The sequence below is a fragment of the Gossypium hirsutum genome, chromosome D08 (assembly GCF_007990345.1).
Source record: "Gossypium hirsutum isolate 1008001.06 chromosome D08, Gossypium_hirsutum_v2.1, whole genome shotgun sequence".
Classification (NCBI taxonomy): Eukaryota; Viridiplantae; Streptophyta; class Magnoliopsida; order Malvales; family Malvaceae; genus Gossypium; species Gossypium hirsutum.
The window spans coordinates 53073473-53090337 of NC_053444.1; the positions used below are offsets into that span (position 1 = coordinate 53073473).

The 16865-nt window shown below is 34.1% G+C and overlaps 1 protein-coding gene and 1 long non-coding RNA gene across 3 annotated transcripts; one reads left to right on the forward strand and one right to left on the reverse strand.

Annotated features, from left to right (window-relative positions):
* The first annotated feature begins 5870 nt into the window (after positions 1 to 5870).
* Positions 5871 to 9218, forward strand: LOC107900778 (serine carboxypeptidase-like 40). The gene is made up of 7 exons (XM_016826491.2): positions 5871 to 6628; positions 7331 to 7438; positions 7515 to 7789; positions 7959 to 8222; positions 8324 to 8535; positions 8624 to 8729; positions 8885 to 9218. Exons 1-7 carry the CDS (start codon positions 6034 to 6036, stop codon positions 9041 to 9043), a joined length of 1719 nt encoding a protein of 572 aa, XP_016681980.2. The 5' UTR covers positions 5871 to 6033; the 3' UTR covers positions 9044 to 9218.
* LOC107900779 (uncharacterized) lies at positions 9193 to 10725 on the reverse strand. Of its 2 annotated transcripts, XR_005916845.1 has the most exons (3): positions 10198 to 10264; positions 9944 to 10043; positions 9193 to 9752 (listed from the first exon to the last, which is right to left on the reverse strand). It is a non-coding gene; the product is annotated as an uncharacterized lncRNA (long non-coding RNA). The 2 variants fall into 2 exon arrangements; XR_001685032.2 differs by having other exon boundaries at positions 9944 to 10725.
* Positions 10726 to 16865: the final 6140 nt, after the last annotated feature.

Genomic DNA, 16865 nt, shown 5'->3' on the forward strand with positions numbered 1-16865 from the left:
CCTATACATCCCATTATAACCAAAATTAGCTTCATAATTGTACCGAAATGGGTCGGTGGATAGTGTGAGTGATCTCCGCCAAATTTCCAACCCAGTCGGTGGATAGTGTGAGTGATCTCCGCCAAATTTCCAACCCAACGAGCCTCCAAGTACTATAAGACAGAGGAAAATAAAACAGAGTAGCATATAATGCTTAGTAAGTTCGTATAACATAAATTAACTTACCATACATTTACGCTTAAGGTAAGCATATAAAATTACATCCAAAACAATTTGACAAATAACCTAACACACATAACCTCAACAAACAAGTTAGTCATGTATTTCATAAGAATAACAATAACAAGGATGAGCTCATCAATCATGTTACCATATGTTTTCAAGTATATACACATAATGATTCATTTTGATTTCCTATGTTTTCGAGTCAGAATTCCACCCGTTGAATCATTTGAAATCTCGATAGATACATGAGTAGTACACACAAAGTGTACACTACTGTAAATCCGTCAATTCACATTCGAGAGTACTTTTACAAGCACATAAACAGAAAGCTCTCTCTCAAGCACTATAACGGGAAACTCATGTGAGCCATGTAACGATAAACTTATTCGGGCAATAATACGGAAAGCTCACAAAGAGCTTATAACGGGTAGCTCCAGAGAGCAATTAACAGGTAGCTCCGAAGAGCAATTAATCAGAAGCACCAGATAGCCATATAACGGGAAGTTTAAGCGAGCAATAACGGGAAGCTCACAGAGAGCCTATAATCGGGAAGCTCTCAAAGAGCCATATACGAGATACTCATAAGAGCTGCGGTGTGCCCACAACACATGTAGGGTCACAACCGATTGGGATGCTCCGAAGAGCTATTAACGGGAAGCTCGCAAGAACCATATAACGGGAAGCTTGAGAGGGCTTATAACGAACCAATCGAATTTCATTCATTCACACGAGACTTAATATTTGTCAGATATTTCAGGATATATGATTAAATTTCATACAAATGACCAATTACACAATTCACATAAATATCATTCAATTCAAGCATATAATTACACAATTAAGTTACACGAACTTACTTTGACAAATGTTCGTGAATCGTAATCTACTAATTCGATGCTTTGTTATTTCCTCGATCCAATTCCATATTTTATCTCTTCGGATATATACGAGTAAATTTAACTCAATCTAATACAATTCAAATCTTAGGCAAAATTACTATTTTGCCCCTATACTTTTAATTAATGACGATTTCATCCCTTGGCTCGGACAATGAAATTCATGCAATTTAATTCTTATTCCAAGCCTAACTTATTTTTACTTATAACCATAATAGCCCATGTATTTCACAAAAATCAAAATTTTTCCAAGAATTTTATAACTTTTCAATTTAGTCCCTAAATCATGTTTTCATTAAAATTCCTTTGACAAAAGTTGTTTATCTATCAACAACCTTTCATTTTCTACCATAAATATTCATAGTTCAACTATATTCATCCATGGAAAAAATTTAATACTTTGATAACTTTACAATTTAATCCCCGAGATAGCTAAATTAAACTATTACGATATCAGAAATATAAAAATTACTAAAAACGAGACTTGAATACTTACCTAATTAAACCAAGAAAGCTTGCTTGAGCTATTTTCTCTTAGCTAGGGTTTCCATGAAAATAATTTGGGAAAGATGATGAAAAAGATTATATTTTCTTTATTGAATCATTTATCATCTTTTAATATCTTTTATTTCCAATTTCATCATTTTCTTTAATTAAATTTCCATGGATGAATCATCATCCTTATATACTAACTTCTCTTAACGGTCTATTTTCCATATACAGACCTCAAACTTTGAATTCCATAGCTATTTGAAACTTATAGCTACTAGAACTAAAATTTTGCATTTCATGCAATTTGGTCCTTTTTATCTAATTAAACATAAAATCGGTAAAATTTTCTTAACAAAATTTTCATAAGATTTTCTTATCATAGTTCAGACCATAAAATAATATTAAAATAATTTTATTTTCAGACTCAGATTTGTGGTCTTGAAACCACTGTTCTGATTTCACTTAAAATGAGCTGTTACACGAAAGAACCATGATCATGTTTACTTTTCATCAACCATGTAATGCTAATAAGAGGATATCATTTACCTAAGTCTCAGGCCATGAATTCTACTATTGTGAATGACGTTACGTACTGCAAAAGTCGTAGACCCAATGCACCAGCTTTTGGTTCATTATCTATTTGAACTCAGGTTTTTACTTACATCAAAGTGTACGAGTCACACATACATAGCCCGTTATCCAGTCAAGATTTAGGTATGTCACGCTATAAATGTCACAAGTGAATAAATTCATAAACAGATTTAGGATCTATTTTTTTTGGGTCCTATTTGATGTACTGTCAGTCCAGTAAATCACATCTATGTCTTTATCTTCTAGGAGTCATCCGCTCCAATGCCCAAGACAAGGCATCTCCACAATTGAACTTGATAGACGACATATCAGTCTTAAAAATCAGTTTGCTAATTTCTAATTAGACTAAGGACATGTTTAGGTTCGTTTACTAATACAACTTGTCTTTTCAGAATACAATCCAACCACACAATACTGCTTAGTACAAGTTAAACATTAGACAACGAATGAGTAACATTTGCTTTTATTTTTCTTTGCGTGAAAAAACCATTTGAGGAAATAATACAAAGTATATTAATTTTAATCAATGAATTTATTTTATTAATTAATTTGTTCGAAAAAATTACAAGTTTACAAACAAATATACTACACTCAGGGTACTGGATCCAACAAAAGCTGCCCCAACTCATCAAAAAGCTGCTCGAACAGAAAAGCTTCCATTTAAAAGGAAACCAACTTGACAACCAACCACTGTTAGATAGATGCCTTCTACTCAAGAGTAATTTGTCTCAAACCCATTGATGACACTGTGAACCAAACTTGCAAGATGGAAGTTTAAACTTTGGCAGATTCTTTATTGTAAATTTTCTTATTATTGCTACTGATATCTAAACTTAGACAGCTAGCTACATTGATGCTACTGATTTCTAAACTTCGACCGATTCTATTTTTGTAAATTTGCTTATTATTGTGACTGATATCTAGACTTAGACAGATACCTATATTCTTTTTTGTAAATTTGCCTACAATTTAACTAAGTTCAATTGTATTGTAGGCAAATTTGGAAACAATTTGACCTTCTAAGCATATGTAGTTACAAGTCATATAGTATGATCATGTTTTTGTAAACAGTTTGGCCTTAATTAATGAATGAATTACAATGTTTTGCAATGTTTTATGCTTTTGTTTCATTTGTACAAAATATGCTTGTTGTTTGTAATCCATTCCTTAAAGCAAAAATCAAAGATTCCATAAATTAAACTTTTCAAGATCCATTACATAAAACAAATTACAGATAACATACTTTTAACTCACACCCTAAACCCTTTTAACCATTTAACACTGCCTCCTTTTTGTACATAAATTGGTTTCTAAACAATACCAACAGTCACTAAAACCATTGATCCAAAAAAAACCATAAGCTGGTTTTTCATTTCAAAAGCCACAACAAAATTACAAATAACACCACCATCAACCATGTTTTTCTCTCCCTCATTCTTGCATCTTCTGTTGTCCTGACTTTTTTTAAAACACCCAATAACACAATTCGTGAACGGGGCGTTAATGGTGGATCAAACCAGGTAAAAAAACGACATGCATTTTGAAACCCACTCCCATACTTCTTGTACCAAGAAAACCTCCTACCTGGGTTGTCATTGAACCAAGAAGTCCTTAGATTGGTTGGGCTTCCACAGTAGCAGACCAAAATTGTAGTGGATATCTTCATTTCTTCTTCTTCACCTGCTGCCCCAGCTAAGGTTCTTTTAAAATAGGTGGGCTTCCACCGTAGCTACTTAAATATGACGTTCGAAATTCCAACATGGCTAGTTAATGGGCCACGTCAACTCTATGTTACATCTGTAACGAAAAATACTATTAGTGACAGATTTTTAATTTTCATAAAGTTTAGTGACTAAGTTGTCACTTTTGAAAGTTTAGTGATTGAAATATTATTTTAACCAAAGTTGAGTAACTGTTGGTGTACTTTTCCCTTTATTTAATTGAAACTAGATCAATCAATATAGAAATTGAGGGCCTAATCAGTTTAACCACCGATCTGGTTTCAAAACATCATTATAGATGCTATTGTTGGAGTTGATGACGACTTACTAGCTAAATGTAGTGTGTAGCGATATCATTAGGGCTTTTCTAGATGTTGTGTGTAACAATATCATTAGGACTTTTCTTGGTAGAGTGGAAAAAAATTAGAAAAATGGAAAATTATAAAGATGGAAAAATAAAAAGATAAAAAAAGATAAAGTTTCTTTCCATAGGTGTGATTGGTAGGAAAGATGGAAAAATTGGGAAAAAAAAGAAATTTTCTTTCCATCAATTGCTTGGTAAAGTTGAAAAAAAAATGAAAGAATAGAAAATAAAACATTTAAAAAATACATAATTTTAAACTAACATACACATCTCTCTCATTTTCTCTCATCTTTTTTTTTTTCAATTTGGAAATGTTAGTTTTTATGCATTAGGAGGGAAAATGACCATCTCCCTTGTTTTCTTTCATCTCACTTTTCTTCCCAACCAAACACATTCTTAATTTATTTTCTTTTCACTTTTCCATTCCTTCCTGCAATCTCACCTTAAAATTTGATCATCTCTTTAATAATAACAATCTTAGGGCCTTTTCGGATGGGCGTTTACCTCTAGTCTAGTGCGTTTAGTTTTCTTTCTGTCTCACGCTACAGTATTGCTACAATATTTAATATCACCGTTACCGCTGATTTTACACTAACTGCAATTAAACACACTGCCCATCCAAAAGGACCCTTATGCATCTTGTGAAGAAGAAAAAGGAAATAAACAATGAATCACAATGTGGAAATGGTATATGATAAAAATATTAAATAGTGATGATCTCTTTAAATCTAAGTAAAATAATAAATAAATATTGGGCAGAGTTTTGACCTATAAGTAAAAATATTATCCATTAATGGTAGCCCAACAACAAAGTAGAAGCTGCTCTTCTAAGATAAAATGGGTTAATGGGCCCATTTTTCAAAGTAAACAGTGACCGTTCCCAAGGATTACGGTGACGATATATTATTTTATGTTTTAAAAGCAGGGTGGGCGATGGATGGGCAGTTGCAGACAAAAAAATCCAACTATCATTTTGGACCCTTCTAAAATGGACGGCTCTACATGTCACGTATGTTAAACGTTTTCTGAGACATGATAAAATTAAATGTTGACATTGCCATTAAATAATTCACTCCCAACTCTCATTGTGGTTGAGGGCTACGGTGACGCCTGCATAGGGTATAGGAGTTAGAATTATATCATTTCACGAAGAGGCCAGCCAGCGTTGCTGCCCCTTCTGGTCTGGGCATGTAGATGTTAGGGTTCCGCCGCCACTGTTCAGGGCAGGCAGTACCCAATTGCTGCTCCTCACATTAAATTTGGTTTAATAATTAAATTATAGGTTAAAATAGGTCATAACTCATAAATTTATCTATTCTTCATAAATTTAGAATTTTAAAATTTGATAAATAAAAAAAACTAAATCCTAAAAAGTAAAATTACAGGACTAAATTCTGAATTTACCCATAACACCATATTCCAAAACTATCTCGAATCAAACCAGGCAAGCCATCCTTCTCAATTCCTTGATTTCAACTAAAACCAATATTTCACATGGTAAAAGGGTCCCATTCCAATCCCATGCAAGCAGTGTCTGATTAAATAATTATTTATATCAATCAATGATTACTTCAATCATCTGGATAAGCCATCCATATCAATGATTATTATTATTTTTTAAAAATCAAGTTCTATTATATCAGGTAAAAAACCTTTCTTATAACCACCTTGTACACCAGCTCCAATAACTAACCCCAGGAAAGCTGCATAAATCATGTAAATGGAATCCTAAGAAACCCTGATAATGTCATATGATTTCTCCTTCTCCTTTTTTTCTTACATCATTGAAATTTATTATCTTTGCAGTATAAATTATAGTACTCAACACGTTCTTTCAACATGCATGGTCGGCCCTTTTATTTACATTTTTATATTCCTTCATAATCTTTTGGATCTAAAACTATTTCCCCTCTATCCCCTTCTCTTTCTTTCTGCTCCACATAGAGTAAGAGAAAAAAAACAGACACAAATGGAGAGAAACCCTTTTGTCCTCCTTGTTTTCCTCATTGTTTCATCCATGGTAGCAGCTCCAATTCATTGCAAGAAGCAAACACAAGCTCTTGGCCGTTTTTATGAGAGGAAGATGAAGGGGAGTTCTGGGATTGACAAGAGTGGTTTCAAGGCAGTTCATTACATAAACAAGAGCAGGGTTCACACACAGCAAGGGATGAAAGAAAAAGACAGAATTAAAAAGTTGCCTGGACAACCTGGTGTCTTGTTTCAGCAGTATGGTGGGTATGTAACAGTTGATAAAGCAGCAGGTCGTGCACTTTATTATTATTTCGTTGAGGCTTACCATTCTAAGGAGTCTTTGCCTCTTCTTCTCTGGCTTAATGGAGGTAACTCTGCATACTGAATTCTCTATTTTTGTTGTAGTTATATGATGAAGATATCCTTCAAATGATAAGAATCTTATCTGGAAATTTTAATATCCGCTTAACTAGTTATTTAGCGTGGAATGGTAAAATATTTGTGTTTATAAAAAATAGTAAGTGGTAGGATCCAACGCATATCATTAATCATCATTTACAGTTTGAGAGAAAAAGATTATAAATGCTGAAACTCGACCCTGAAACTGCTAGATCCCAAGTCCATTAAACCAATAGTTGAGCTTTGCAAATTTAAATACAGTTATATTCTGACAACAAGTAGCTTCATCTTGTCGGCATTTTAACTACCAGATTTTGCGGGGATGACAGTGTTTTGGAATCCCAGAATTTACTCGTGTGGAGGATTTCTCGGCATGTTGCTGTACCAATTAAATCTTTTAAAATAACAAGTTACTTGTTGTCTTGTTGGACCAAGATATTATTACAACCACTATTATTTATTATTACAATAATAATTATTATGTTTTCTAGAATCCCCAAGTTGGTTGAATGAGTGATGTCAAGGTTTAGCATGATTAAATTATTGGGTTTTACTGTTATAGTCTCTCCATATGACTTCACATTGCAACTGAAACTGGTTTTCTGCTGAAATGTCACTGTGAAATAATAATAATAATTTGATAGCACGAGTTTGCTTGATTTTGTGACCAGGGCCAGGCTGTTCATCTCTAGCCTATGGAGCAATGGAAGAGCTTGGACCCTTCAGAGTCCATAGCAATGGAAAAACACTGTATAGGAATAGATACTCATGGAACTATGGTAAACATTATACCATTTACCTTTTAAATCTTAGTAGTTTTTTATTCTTTTAAGGCATGCCTTTTTTTTTTGGCAGCTGCAAATGTGTTGTTTCTGGAGTCACCTGCTGGGGTGGGATTTTCGTACTCCAACACAACATCAGATTATGATAATAGTGGTGATAGTAAAACAGCTGTCGACAATTATGTTTTTCTGTTAAACTGGTTGGAGAGGTTCCCTGAATACAGAAACAGGAAATTTTACATCGCTGGAGAAAGCTATGCGGGGCATTATGTCCCTCAACTTGCTCACACCATTCTCCAACACAACAAGAACGCTAACAGCACCATTATTAATCTCAAAGGAATCCTAGTATATCTCTCTGTCTGTCTTTTTTTCAATCAATAATTGAAAACCTAAGCAGTCTTTGATACATGAGTTGAATCTAGACTTGTTTTTGCCAACGTGAAGAAATGATTGAAGTTAAGTTCAGACATTATGTACTGCAGGCATTGCTTAACCTATTTTATGAAAATTGCAGATTGGGAATGCTGTGATCAATGATGAAACTGATGTTAAAGGAATGTATGATTACCTAGCAAGCCATGCTCTCATTTCAGATGAAACTGCAAATGGGATTGAAAAACACTGTAATTTCGCACCCAAGGATGACTCGGAGTCTAGTAGCGAGTGTGATGCAGCCACTGATGAGGCAGGCCAGAATATTTACTATGTTGATATATATAATATCTATGCCCCTTTATGCCATAATTCCAGTCTCACGATCCGTCCCAAGGAGCCTTCCGTAAGTTGACTTAAAAACACACAAACAACAGTTACCATTGAACATTATTGAACAATTTTATACCATAAGTCTAGTAATGATATTCCATTAATATGATGCAGGTGGCAAATTTCGATCCATGCAGTGACTACTATGTATATGCTTATCTAAACAGGGTTGATGTTCAAGAGGCCATGCATGCCAATGTAACAAAACTTGACCATGATTGGGAACCCTGCAGCGACATCATCAGAAGATGGGGAGATAGCCCTTCAACAATCATTCCCCTTCTACAAGAGTTAATGGCTAACGGACTAAGAGTGTGGATTTTCAGGTAGTAAAAGCATTGCCGTAATCATTTTTCATAGGTATCATCGTTGTGTTGTTTACATATGTTATGTCTTTTATTGGATGTAATGCAGTGGGGATGCAGATGGAAGAATACCAGTTACTTCAACAAAGTACTCCATTAAGAAGATGAAGCTTGCAGTTAAAACCAAGTGGCATCCATGGTACCTTGATGGGGAGGTAAATTTTCTTTCTCTCTAATATCTCCATCTTTGAATTTTTCGAACTTGTGTTTGCCATACATGATCAGATCTAGCTTCTGTCAAACTGCAAACAATCACTGAATCAGTATTGATTGACACGTTTGGCTGTGGAATTGTCTATTTGTATGGCAGGTTGGAGGTTATACTCAGGTATATAAGGGAGATTTAACATTTGCTACTGTAAGAGCCGCCGGGCACCAAGTGCCAAGCTTCCAACCAAAGAGGGCACTTTCATTGATCAAGCACTTTCTTGACGGCTCACCTCTTCCGGATACCTTAAATTATAACTGATTTCCTCTCCACGTTTTAGATATCTTTCATCGTTTCATCAAGTGCCTTGATTAGGTTTCAGTTTCGGTTTCAGGAAAGTTGTGTATCATATCACATTATATCCCCATATTCTTCCCCCATTAAAGGGTATTAAACTTTAGAGATATATATACACACAAATAGTAATTCTAAATTATTCAATGGAATACACAACTTTTTGCATCTGGAACAAAGGACCCAAGTATGGACATGATTCATGTGCAGTTTCTTTAGAGATCTGATGTGAAGCCCTGCATGTGAAACAAAGGTTACTCCTAGTTACCACCAAAATCTAAAAATTTCCAATTTTTTAGTTGAAAGATAACCTTCTTGTTTTCAGTAAATGACAAATTATAAATCTGTAGCTCATTCTTTTATCATTAAAAAGGGAAATGTAACAGGATCATTTCCTACGAGACATGCAAACACACAACTCTTAACAAAAATATTCATGACTGGACTTCATAAGTGTTGTCTTTGATCTTAGAGAGTTCTAAAAGACTTCATTAATTATGTCTTCACAGTTATAAGCTTCCCTGAGTCTACTCATGCTCAATATAATTGAGCCAAGAAAAGGATCTTTCTCAGATATTTCAAAAGAGTGGCTAAGACTTGCTCATTTCCATGTTCTAGGAAGGGCCACAAACAACTGGTAGTCCAATAATTCAGCAACAGCTGCAAGATAAGGCTGCTATGAAGAATACGCAGCCACAAAATTTTAATTCAAAACAATGTCCCAATCAAGTTTAACAAGGACTGGTCATAATTTTTAACTCAAAAACTTGTAAAAAGAAAAGAGAAGAGATGACAAATCTTTGTGCTCATCAAGGTGGGTTCTATCATCAATCAAAGCCACATATAATCAAGGCACAGAGAACCTACTTGATTTTTCTCTGCGCCAGATCCAAATTGCAAATGCATTAGCAGCATAACTTTCTCCTGAGTCACTATCAATGACTTGAATAATGAGAATGATCCCAACCTGTTGTTATTGGCAGATAGGAATCTATTTTAGTCTTAAGAATGTTATCCGTAAAGCTCCTCAATATAGAGAAATTAAATGCGTTGCAAGTAATCTCTTAGTAGAAAGATAAATGTTAACACACTAATAAGCATAATGAGTTCATAGAGAATACCTCGATCCCAAGAGATGGTTTTAGAAAATCCATAGTGAAGTTTTTTGAGAATTGTGAAAAAAGCTTCATATTTATTTTTGCGAAGCTGAATCCCTATATATACACATAATATCCTCTACATATAGAATATCAGTATTTTAGATAACTAATCTCCTAAGAATCAACTATACAGTGTACACTAATTGAGCAAGAGTTGTTTTACCCACGCCTGCCATACCCACAATGGAAACCACACTACTATCACCAACACTATCATCACTATCGTTCATCAGCAAATGAAGAACAATCTCTTTATCACATTCCCTACCGTAGACGCAAGACTCATCAACAAGAGAATTGGTTCTTGGTCTCTCTCTTATCCCTCTATCATTCTCGACTAGACTCAAAGCATCCTTCATTGCAACAGCCTCTTCCAATCTAGCAGTAAGACTCTTTAATCTGAACTCCATTTTTGTGCTAAACTTAGCAGTGGAAGGATTCAAACGAAGAAAGCAAGCTGAAAAATATCTCCCTACCTTGCAGGTGGGCGAAGCGGCGTCCGTGTTAGTACAAAACTCCGGTAAGGAAAAATCTCGAACACACGATCGGAACTCGAAAAGAAAAAGAAGAAATAGGACAGGCTCCAAGGCGTGTATCAAGCCACTATCTTTAAGGTTATATTCGCCCCCACTTATCTTCAGTGTGCAAACGAGTTCCAAGCAAATTAACCTCGAGGATACAATGAAGCCAATGACTATTTGCGTTTTGCACTGACGAGAATAGTCCACTATGCACTGAGTAATGTATAACAAAAACTCAATTTCTACAAAGGATTTCTGCAGCAATACTTTATAGAATAATCTAATAATATTAGAAAATGAAGGAAGAGAAGAAATAATATTAGAATTTGTTGATATGATTTCCAAATGAAATCTCATTCCTATTTATAGGAATTTTCATGTCTCTTCATAGAGACATCTTTCAATAGGTGTCTTTATGAATAAATAAATAATAATAATTATTCATTTAATTTTGTCACTATTCAAATAATATTTTTTGAATAGTTATAATTCTTTTTTTAAAAAATCAAATGATATAACTTTTGACCAATGACCAAAAGTTTTATCTTTTGATTAATTACACCCATTCATTTATAGTTATTGGGATACTATAAATATTTGAAAATATTCCAACAATCTCCCCCCATTTTCAAAATATTTAGATTTTGATATTCTTGGAAATCAATTTGCATAAATAAAGGTGTCTTACGATTGAACCTTCACTTAGTGAAAACATGTTAAAGTTAATCGAAATTGTATGGTAGACTAAGCTTTGAACCAACTATTCCATTTAATTAACTGAACACATCTCACACAATGATTTCAACATCAGTCAATGCATAGTATCTAGGGACACTATTATAGCCATGTGTCTATGTCCTCTTTTCATGAGTGCTGTCAGAGCCAAGCCCTTAAGCTCCTAGAAGCGGCCACACTTCCACTCACATAGGTAGATCCCATCAAAAGTGTTCCCGTAATTATAACACTCTAACATATTTATGTTATGGGTCCATTAAGAGTACATTACTCATCCTTCCCTTATCATTACGGGTACCTAGCACTTTAATCTTAGGATGGATTTATTTATAGTGCTAACAGTCACATACTAATGATGTACTTTGTCTCATTGAACTCAAGACTTGACGTTATACCAAGCGTTGAGTCGAGTTTCCATCATGGGTGACTCTAATTAATAGGCTTGAGTCCCATCCCTTTTGAGGTCCTTTTTACTGCATCTCTAGCAAGACTTTTTGTCAAAGGATCTGCCAAATTTTCACTTGACCTCACATAATTAATAGTGATCACTCCATCAGAGATTAATTGTCGGACATAACTATGTCTTAATCCAATGTGTCTAGACTTTCCATTATATACTTGGCTATATGCCTTTGCTAGAGTAGCCTCACTATCACAACGGATAGAAATAGGTGAAATTGGCTTAAGCCATAAAGGTACATCATAAAGCAAATTTCTTAACCATTCTGCTTCTTTAGATGCAGCGGCTAATGCAATAAATTCTGCTGCCATGGTGGAATCAGTAATACATGTTTGTTTCTTGGAACCCCAAGAAATGACTCCTCCACCAAGAATAAAGATCCACCCACTAGTAGATGCATGATCTTCCAAACTTGTAATCCAACTAGCATCCGAATACCCTTCTAAAACTGGAGGATATCCATTATAACACAATCCATAGTTAATAGTTTTCTTTAAGTACCTAAGTACTCTATTTAAAGCTTGCCAATGCAAACTACTTGGATTACTTGTGTATCTACTAAATTTTCCAATAGCATATGCAATATCTGGTCTTGTACAAGTCATTATGTACATAAGACAACCAATTAGACTTGCATATTTCAATTGATCAATTTTCCTACCAGCATTAGATACTAATTTTAATTGAGGATCCATGGGTGTAGATGCTGGTATACAGTTGAAAAGATCAAACTTTTTAAGCACATTTTCAATGTAATGTGATTGTGATAAAGCTATAGTGCTTTCATCTCGGGTTATTTTAATCCCAAGAATAACATCTGCTACACCCATATCCTTCATAGCAAAGTTGTTTGACAAGAATTTCTTTGTGTTTTCTATTTGTTCCAAATCCGTGCCCAAAATGAGCATGTCATCTACATATAAGCAAATTATAACACCCTTTTCATTATCAAATTTACTATATATGCACTTATCGGATTCATTTATTTTATAGCCATTAGCTAAAACAACCTTGTCAAACTTTTGGTGCCATTGTTTTGGTGCTTGTTTAAGCCCATATAAAGATTTAACAAGCTTACATACCTTATGCTCTTGTCCTGGAACAACAAATCCTTCCGGTTGCTCCATGTACACTTCCTCTTCCAATTCACCATTTAAAAATGCAGTTTTAACATCCATTTGGTGAACAACCAAATTATATATAGAGGTAAGTGATATTAATAGTCTAATTGTAGCAATTCTTGCTACTGGAGCATAGGTATCAAAGTAATCAATACTTTGTCTTTGTGTAAAACCTTTTGCTACCAACCTTGCTTTAAATTTATCAATGGTTCCATCGACCTTCATTTTCTTTTTGAAGATCCATTTACAACCTATTGGTTTGGAACCTGGTGGAAGATCAACTAAGATCCAAGTTTGATTTCCCATTATTGAATCCATTTCATCATTTATTGCTTCTTTCCAAAAAGCAGAGTCTTGAGATTTCACTGCTTCTTCAAATGTAATAGGATCAGATTCGGTATTATAACAATAAGGTATCTTATTGCATATACTTTCACCTTTTCCTTCTACAAGAAACATAATGAAATCTGGTCCAAAATCTTTGACCTTTTTAATCCTCTTACTTCTTCTTAATTCTTGACAAGATTCATCATTATTATCAATTTGTTTCAATGGAATCTCATTCTCATTTGAAGAATGAATCAATTGTTGTGGTTGTAATTGTCTTGATATAGAATTAAATCTATTTTCATCAAAAATAGCATATCTTGATTCAATAACCGTATTAATTGAAATTGAATCATTTGGTTCAATTACTATGAACTATATGCCTTGCTATTATGTGCATAACCTATAAATATGCATTCAATTCCTCTTTCACCTAACTTTTTACGTTTAGGTGTTGGAACTTTTACAATAGCTCTACAACCCCAAACCTTTAAATAATTAAGGTTTGGTTTCCTTTTCTTCCATTGTTCATAGGGGGTTATTTTAGTTTCCTTATTAGGAACTCTATTCAATATATGACAAGCTGTTAGAACAGCTTCTCCCCAAAACCCTGTCCAAGACCTGAATATGATAACATTGAATTTACCATTTCAATCAAGACTCTATTTTTCCTTTCAGCTACACCATTTTGTTGTGGTGTGTAAGGGGCTGAAACTTGATGGACAATTCCAGTGAGTTCAAAATAACTTGGATTATAGTATTCTCCACCTCTATCCGATCTTAAGCAGTTGATAAATGATTCACACTGAAGTTCAACTTCAGATTTATAACTTTAAATTTATCAAGCGCTTTATCTTTTGAATGCAATAAATATACATAACAATATCTAGAACAATCATCAATAAAAGTAACAAAATATTTCTTTCCACCTAATGTAGGAGTATTATGCAAGTCACATAAATCACTATGTATCAAATCAAGCAATTTTGTTTTCCTTTTAACCTTAGGGAAAGGATTTCTTGTAATTTTAGTCAACATACAGGTATTGCATTTTTCAATATTATTATTAAAAACAGGAATTAAATCTAATTTATACATGTCATTCAATTTTCTATAATTCAAATGACCTAATCTATAATGCCACAAACAAAATGATTCAACCATATAAGCAGAAATAATATTTTTATTCTTATTAATAATATTAAGTTTGAACATGCTTTCATACATATACTCTTTTCCCACAAAAATTCCTCCCTTAGACAAAATAAACTTATCTGCCTCAAAAACAAGTTTTAAACCAAACTTATTCAACAGACTTCCAGACACTAAATTTTTCCTAACTTCTGGTACATAATATACATCATTTAAGGTTAAAACCTTTCCAAAAGTGAATTGTAGTTCAACAGACCCTTTGCCTTTAATTGTTGCGGTGGAAGAATTTCCCATGTACAAGACATTGTCATTTTCACATTGTGTGAACTTTGTGAACATGCTTTTGTCTTTGCACACATGTTTGGTTGCTCCGGTATCAATCCACCATGTATTATCATCTTGTGCCATATTAATTTCAGATATCATTGCAACGAACTTTTCGTTATTATCAGCCTTAGAAGATGATTTCTTCTTTAAAAATCGACATTCATTCTTGAAATGTCACGGCTTTCCACAATGATAGCATGAGCCCTTTTGTTTCTTTTTGAACTTAGGTGCTCTATCAGTCTGATTGAACTTTCTCTTGAATGGTTTAGTAGTCTGTACTTCCTCCGTAACATGTACTTTGGCATTTTCAGAATTTAGGTTCTGATCTTGTTTTCGATACTCTTCTTCAATACGAAGATGATTTGCCAAAGCCTCAAGAGATATTTCCTCTTTCTTATGTTTTAGACTTTTTTTAAAGTCTTTCCAAGATGGAGGAAGTTTGTCTATTCTGGAGGATACCACAATCATTTCATCCATTTTCATATCATATTGCTTAAATTGATTCAGCATCTTTTCAATATCACGAAATTGTTCCATAACAGAACGACCATCAACCATTTGATAATTATTGAAACGACTGACAAGAAATTTCTTACTTGTAACATCTTCGGTCATGTATCTTGCCTCCAATTTGTCCCATAATTCTTTAGCGGTGACGTCGTTTTGGTAGGTGTCGAACAAACCATCAGATAAACCATTCAATATGTGGCACATGCACATGTAATCAGCATTGTCCCATTTTTGTCTTTCTCGGGTTGCAGCAACAGATTCATTTTCATTCTCTTCAGGTCTTGGAGTATCCAAAACATAAGCAATCTTCAAAGTTGATAACAAAAAGTGCATCTTTTTCTGCCATCGTCGAAAATTGCCACCATCAAAACGATCAAGTTTAACAAAGTTGGAAGCCAACTCCCTTAGTGTTCCACTTTCATGTGTTGTGGTAGTCATCATGAAATATAACCTTAAAATTGTTAGTACAAAACTCCGGTAAGGAAAATCTCGAACACACGATCGGAACTCGAAAAGAAAAAGAAGAAATAGGACAGGCTCCAAGGCGTGTATCAAGCCACTATCTTTAAGGTTATATTCGCCCCCACTTATCTTCAGTGTGCAAACGAGTTCCAAGCAAATTAACCTCGAGGATACAATGAAGCCAATGACTATTTGCGTTTTGCACTGACGAGAATAGTCCACTATGCACTGAGTAATGTATAACAAAAACTCAATTTCTACAAAGGATTTCTGCAGCAATACTTTATAGAATAATCTAATAATATTAGAAAATGAAGGAAGAGAAGAAATAATATTAGAATTTGTTGATATGATTTCCAAATGAAATCCCATTCCTATTTATAGGAATTTTCATGTCTCTTCATAGAGACATCTTTCAATAGGTGTCTTTATGAATAAATAAATAATAATAATTATTCATTTAATTTTGTAACTATTCAAATAATATTTTTTGAATAGTTATATTTTTTTTTTTAAAAATCAAATGATATAACTTTTGACCAATGACCAAAAGTTTTATCTTTTGATTAATTACACCCATTCATTTATAGTTATTGGGATACTATAAATATTTGAAAATATTCCAACAGTCCGGATCTTCCGTTATTTGACGACGCCTAGCCAATGAGGTGAGCTCGTCGATGATATCCTCAGCGTCGTAAGCAACGTCTCTTAAATCACAAAGCCACAGCTCCAGTGAGCGGCTCGAGGTTTGCTTTTCTTCAACATTTTCAAGGGAAGCATTGATGATGCGCAGCAGCGTTTGCCATTTCTTGAGATACGATGAAAATTTATCTTTGTCAGCAAATTTCATAAAAAAGGGTCGAGGAGATAACCTCCATCAGCGAACGAGCCACGACGGCGTCACCCAGAGAAGCGGATTTACCTTTCATCACTGAGAAGCGGCCCCGTTTTTGAACTTGCATCAGTGTCTCTTAACGAAAGTTGAATGGTTTAAAGGAAAGAAAAGGAAAG

Excerpts from the sequence above, each read along its gene's own strand:
- LOC107900778 (XM_016826491.2), top strand. The coding sequence starts at position 6,034 with ATGTCATATGATTTCTCCTTCTCCTTTTTTTCTTACATCATTGAAATT. Across the intron at positions 8,223-8,323 it reads TCCGTCCCAAGGAGCCTTCC|GTGGCAAATTTCGATCCATG; the intron begins GTAAGTTGACTT and ends AATATGATGCAG. Across the intron at positions 8,536-8,623 it reads CTAAGAGTGTGGATTTTCAG|TGGGGATGCAGATGGAAGAA; the intron begins GTAGTAAAAGCA and ends GATGTAATGCAG.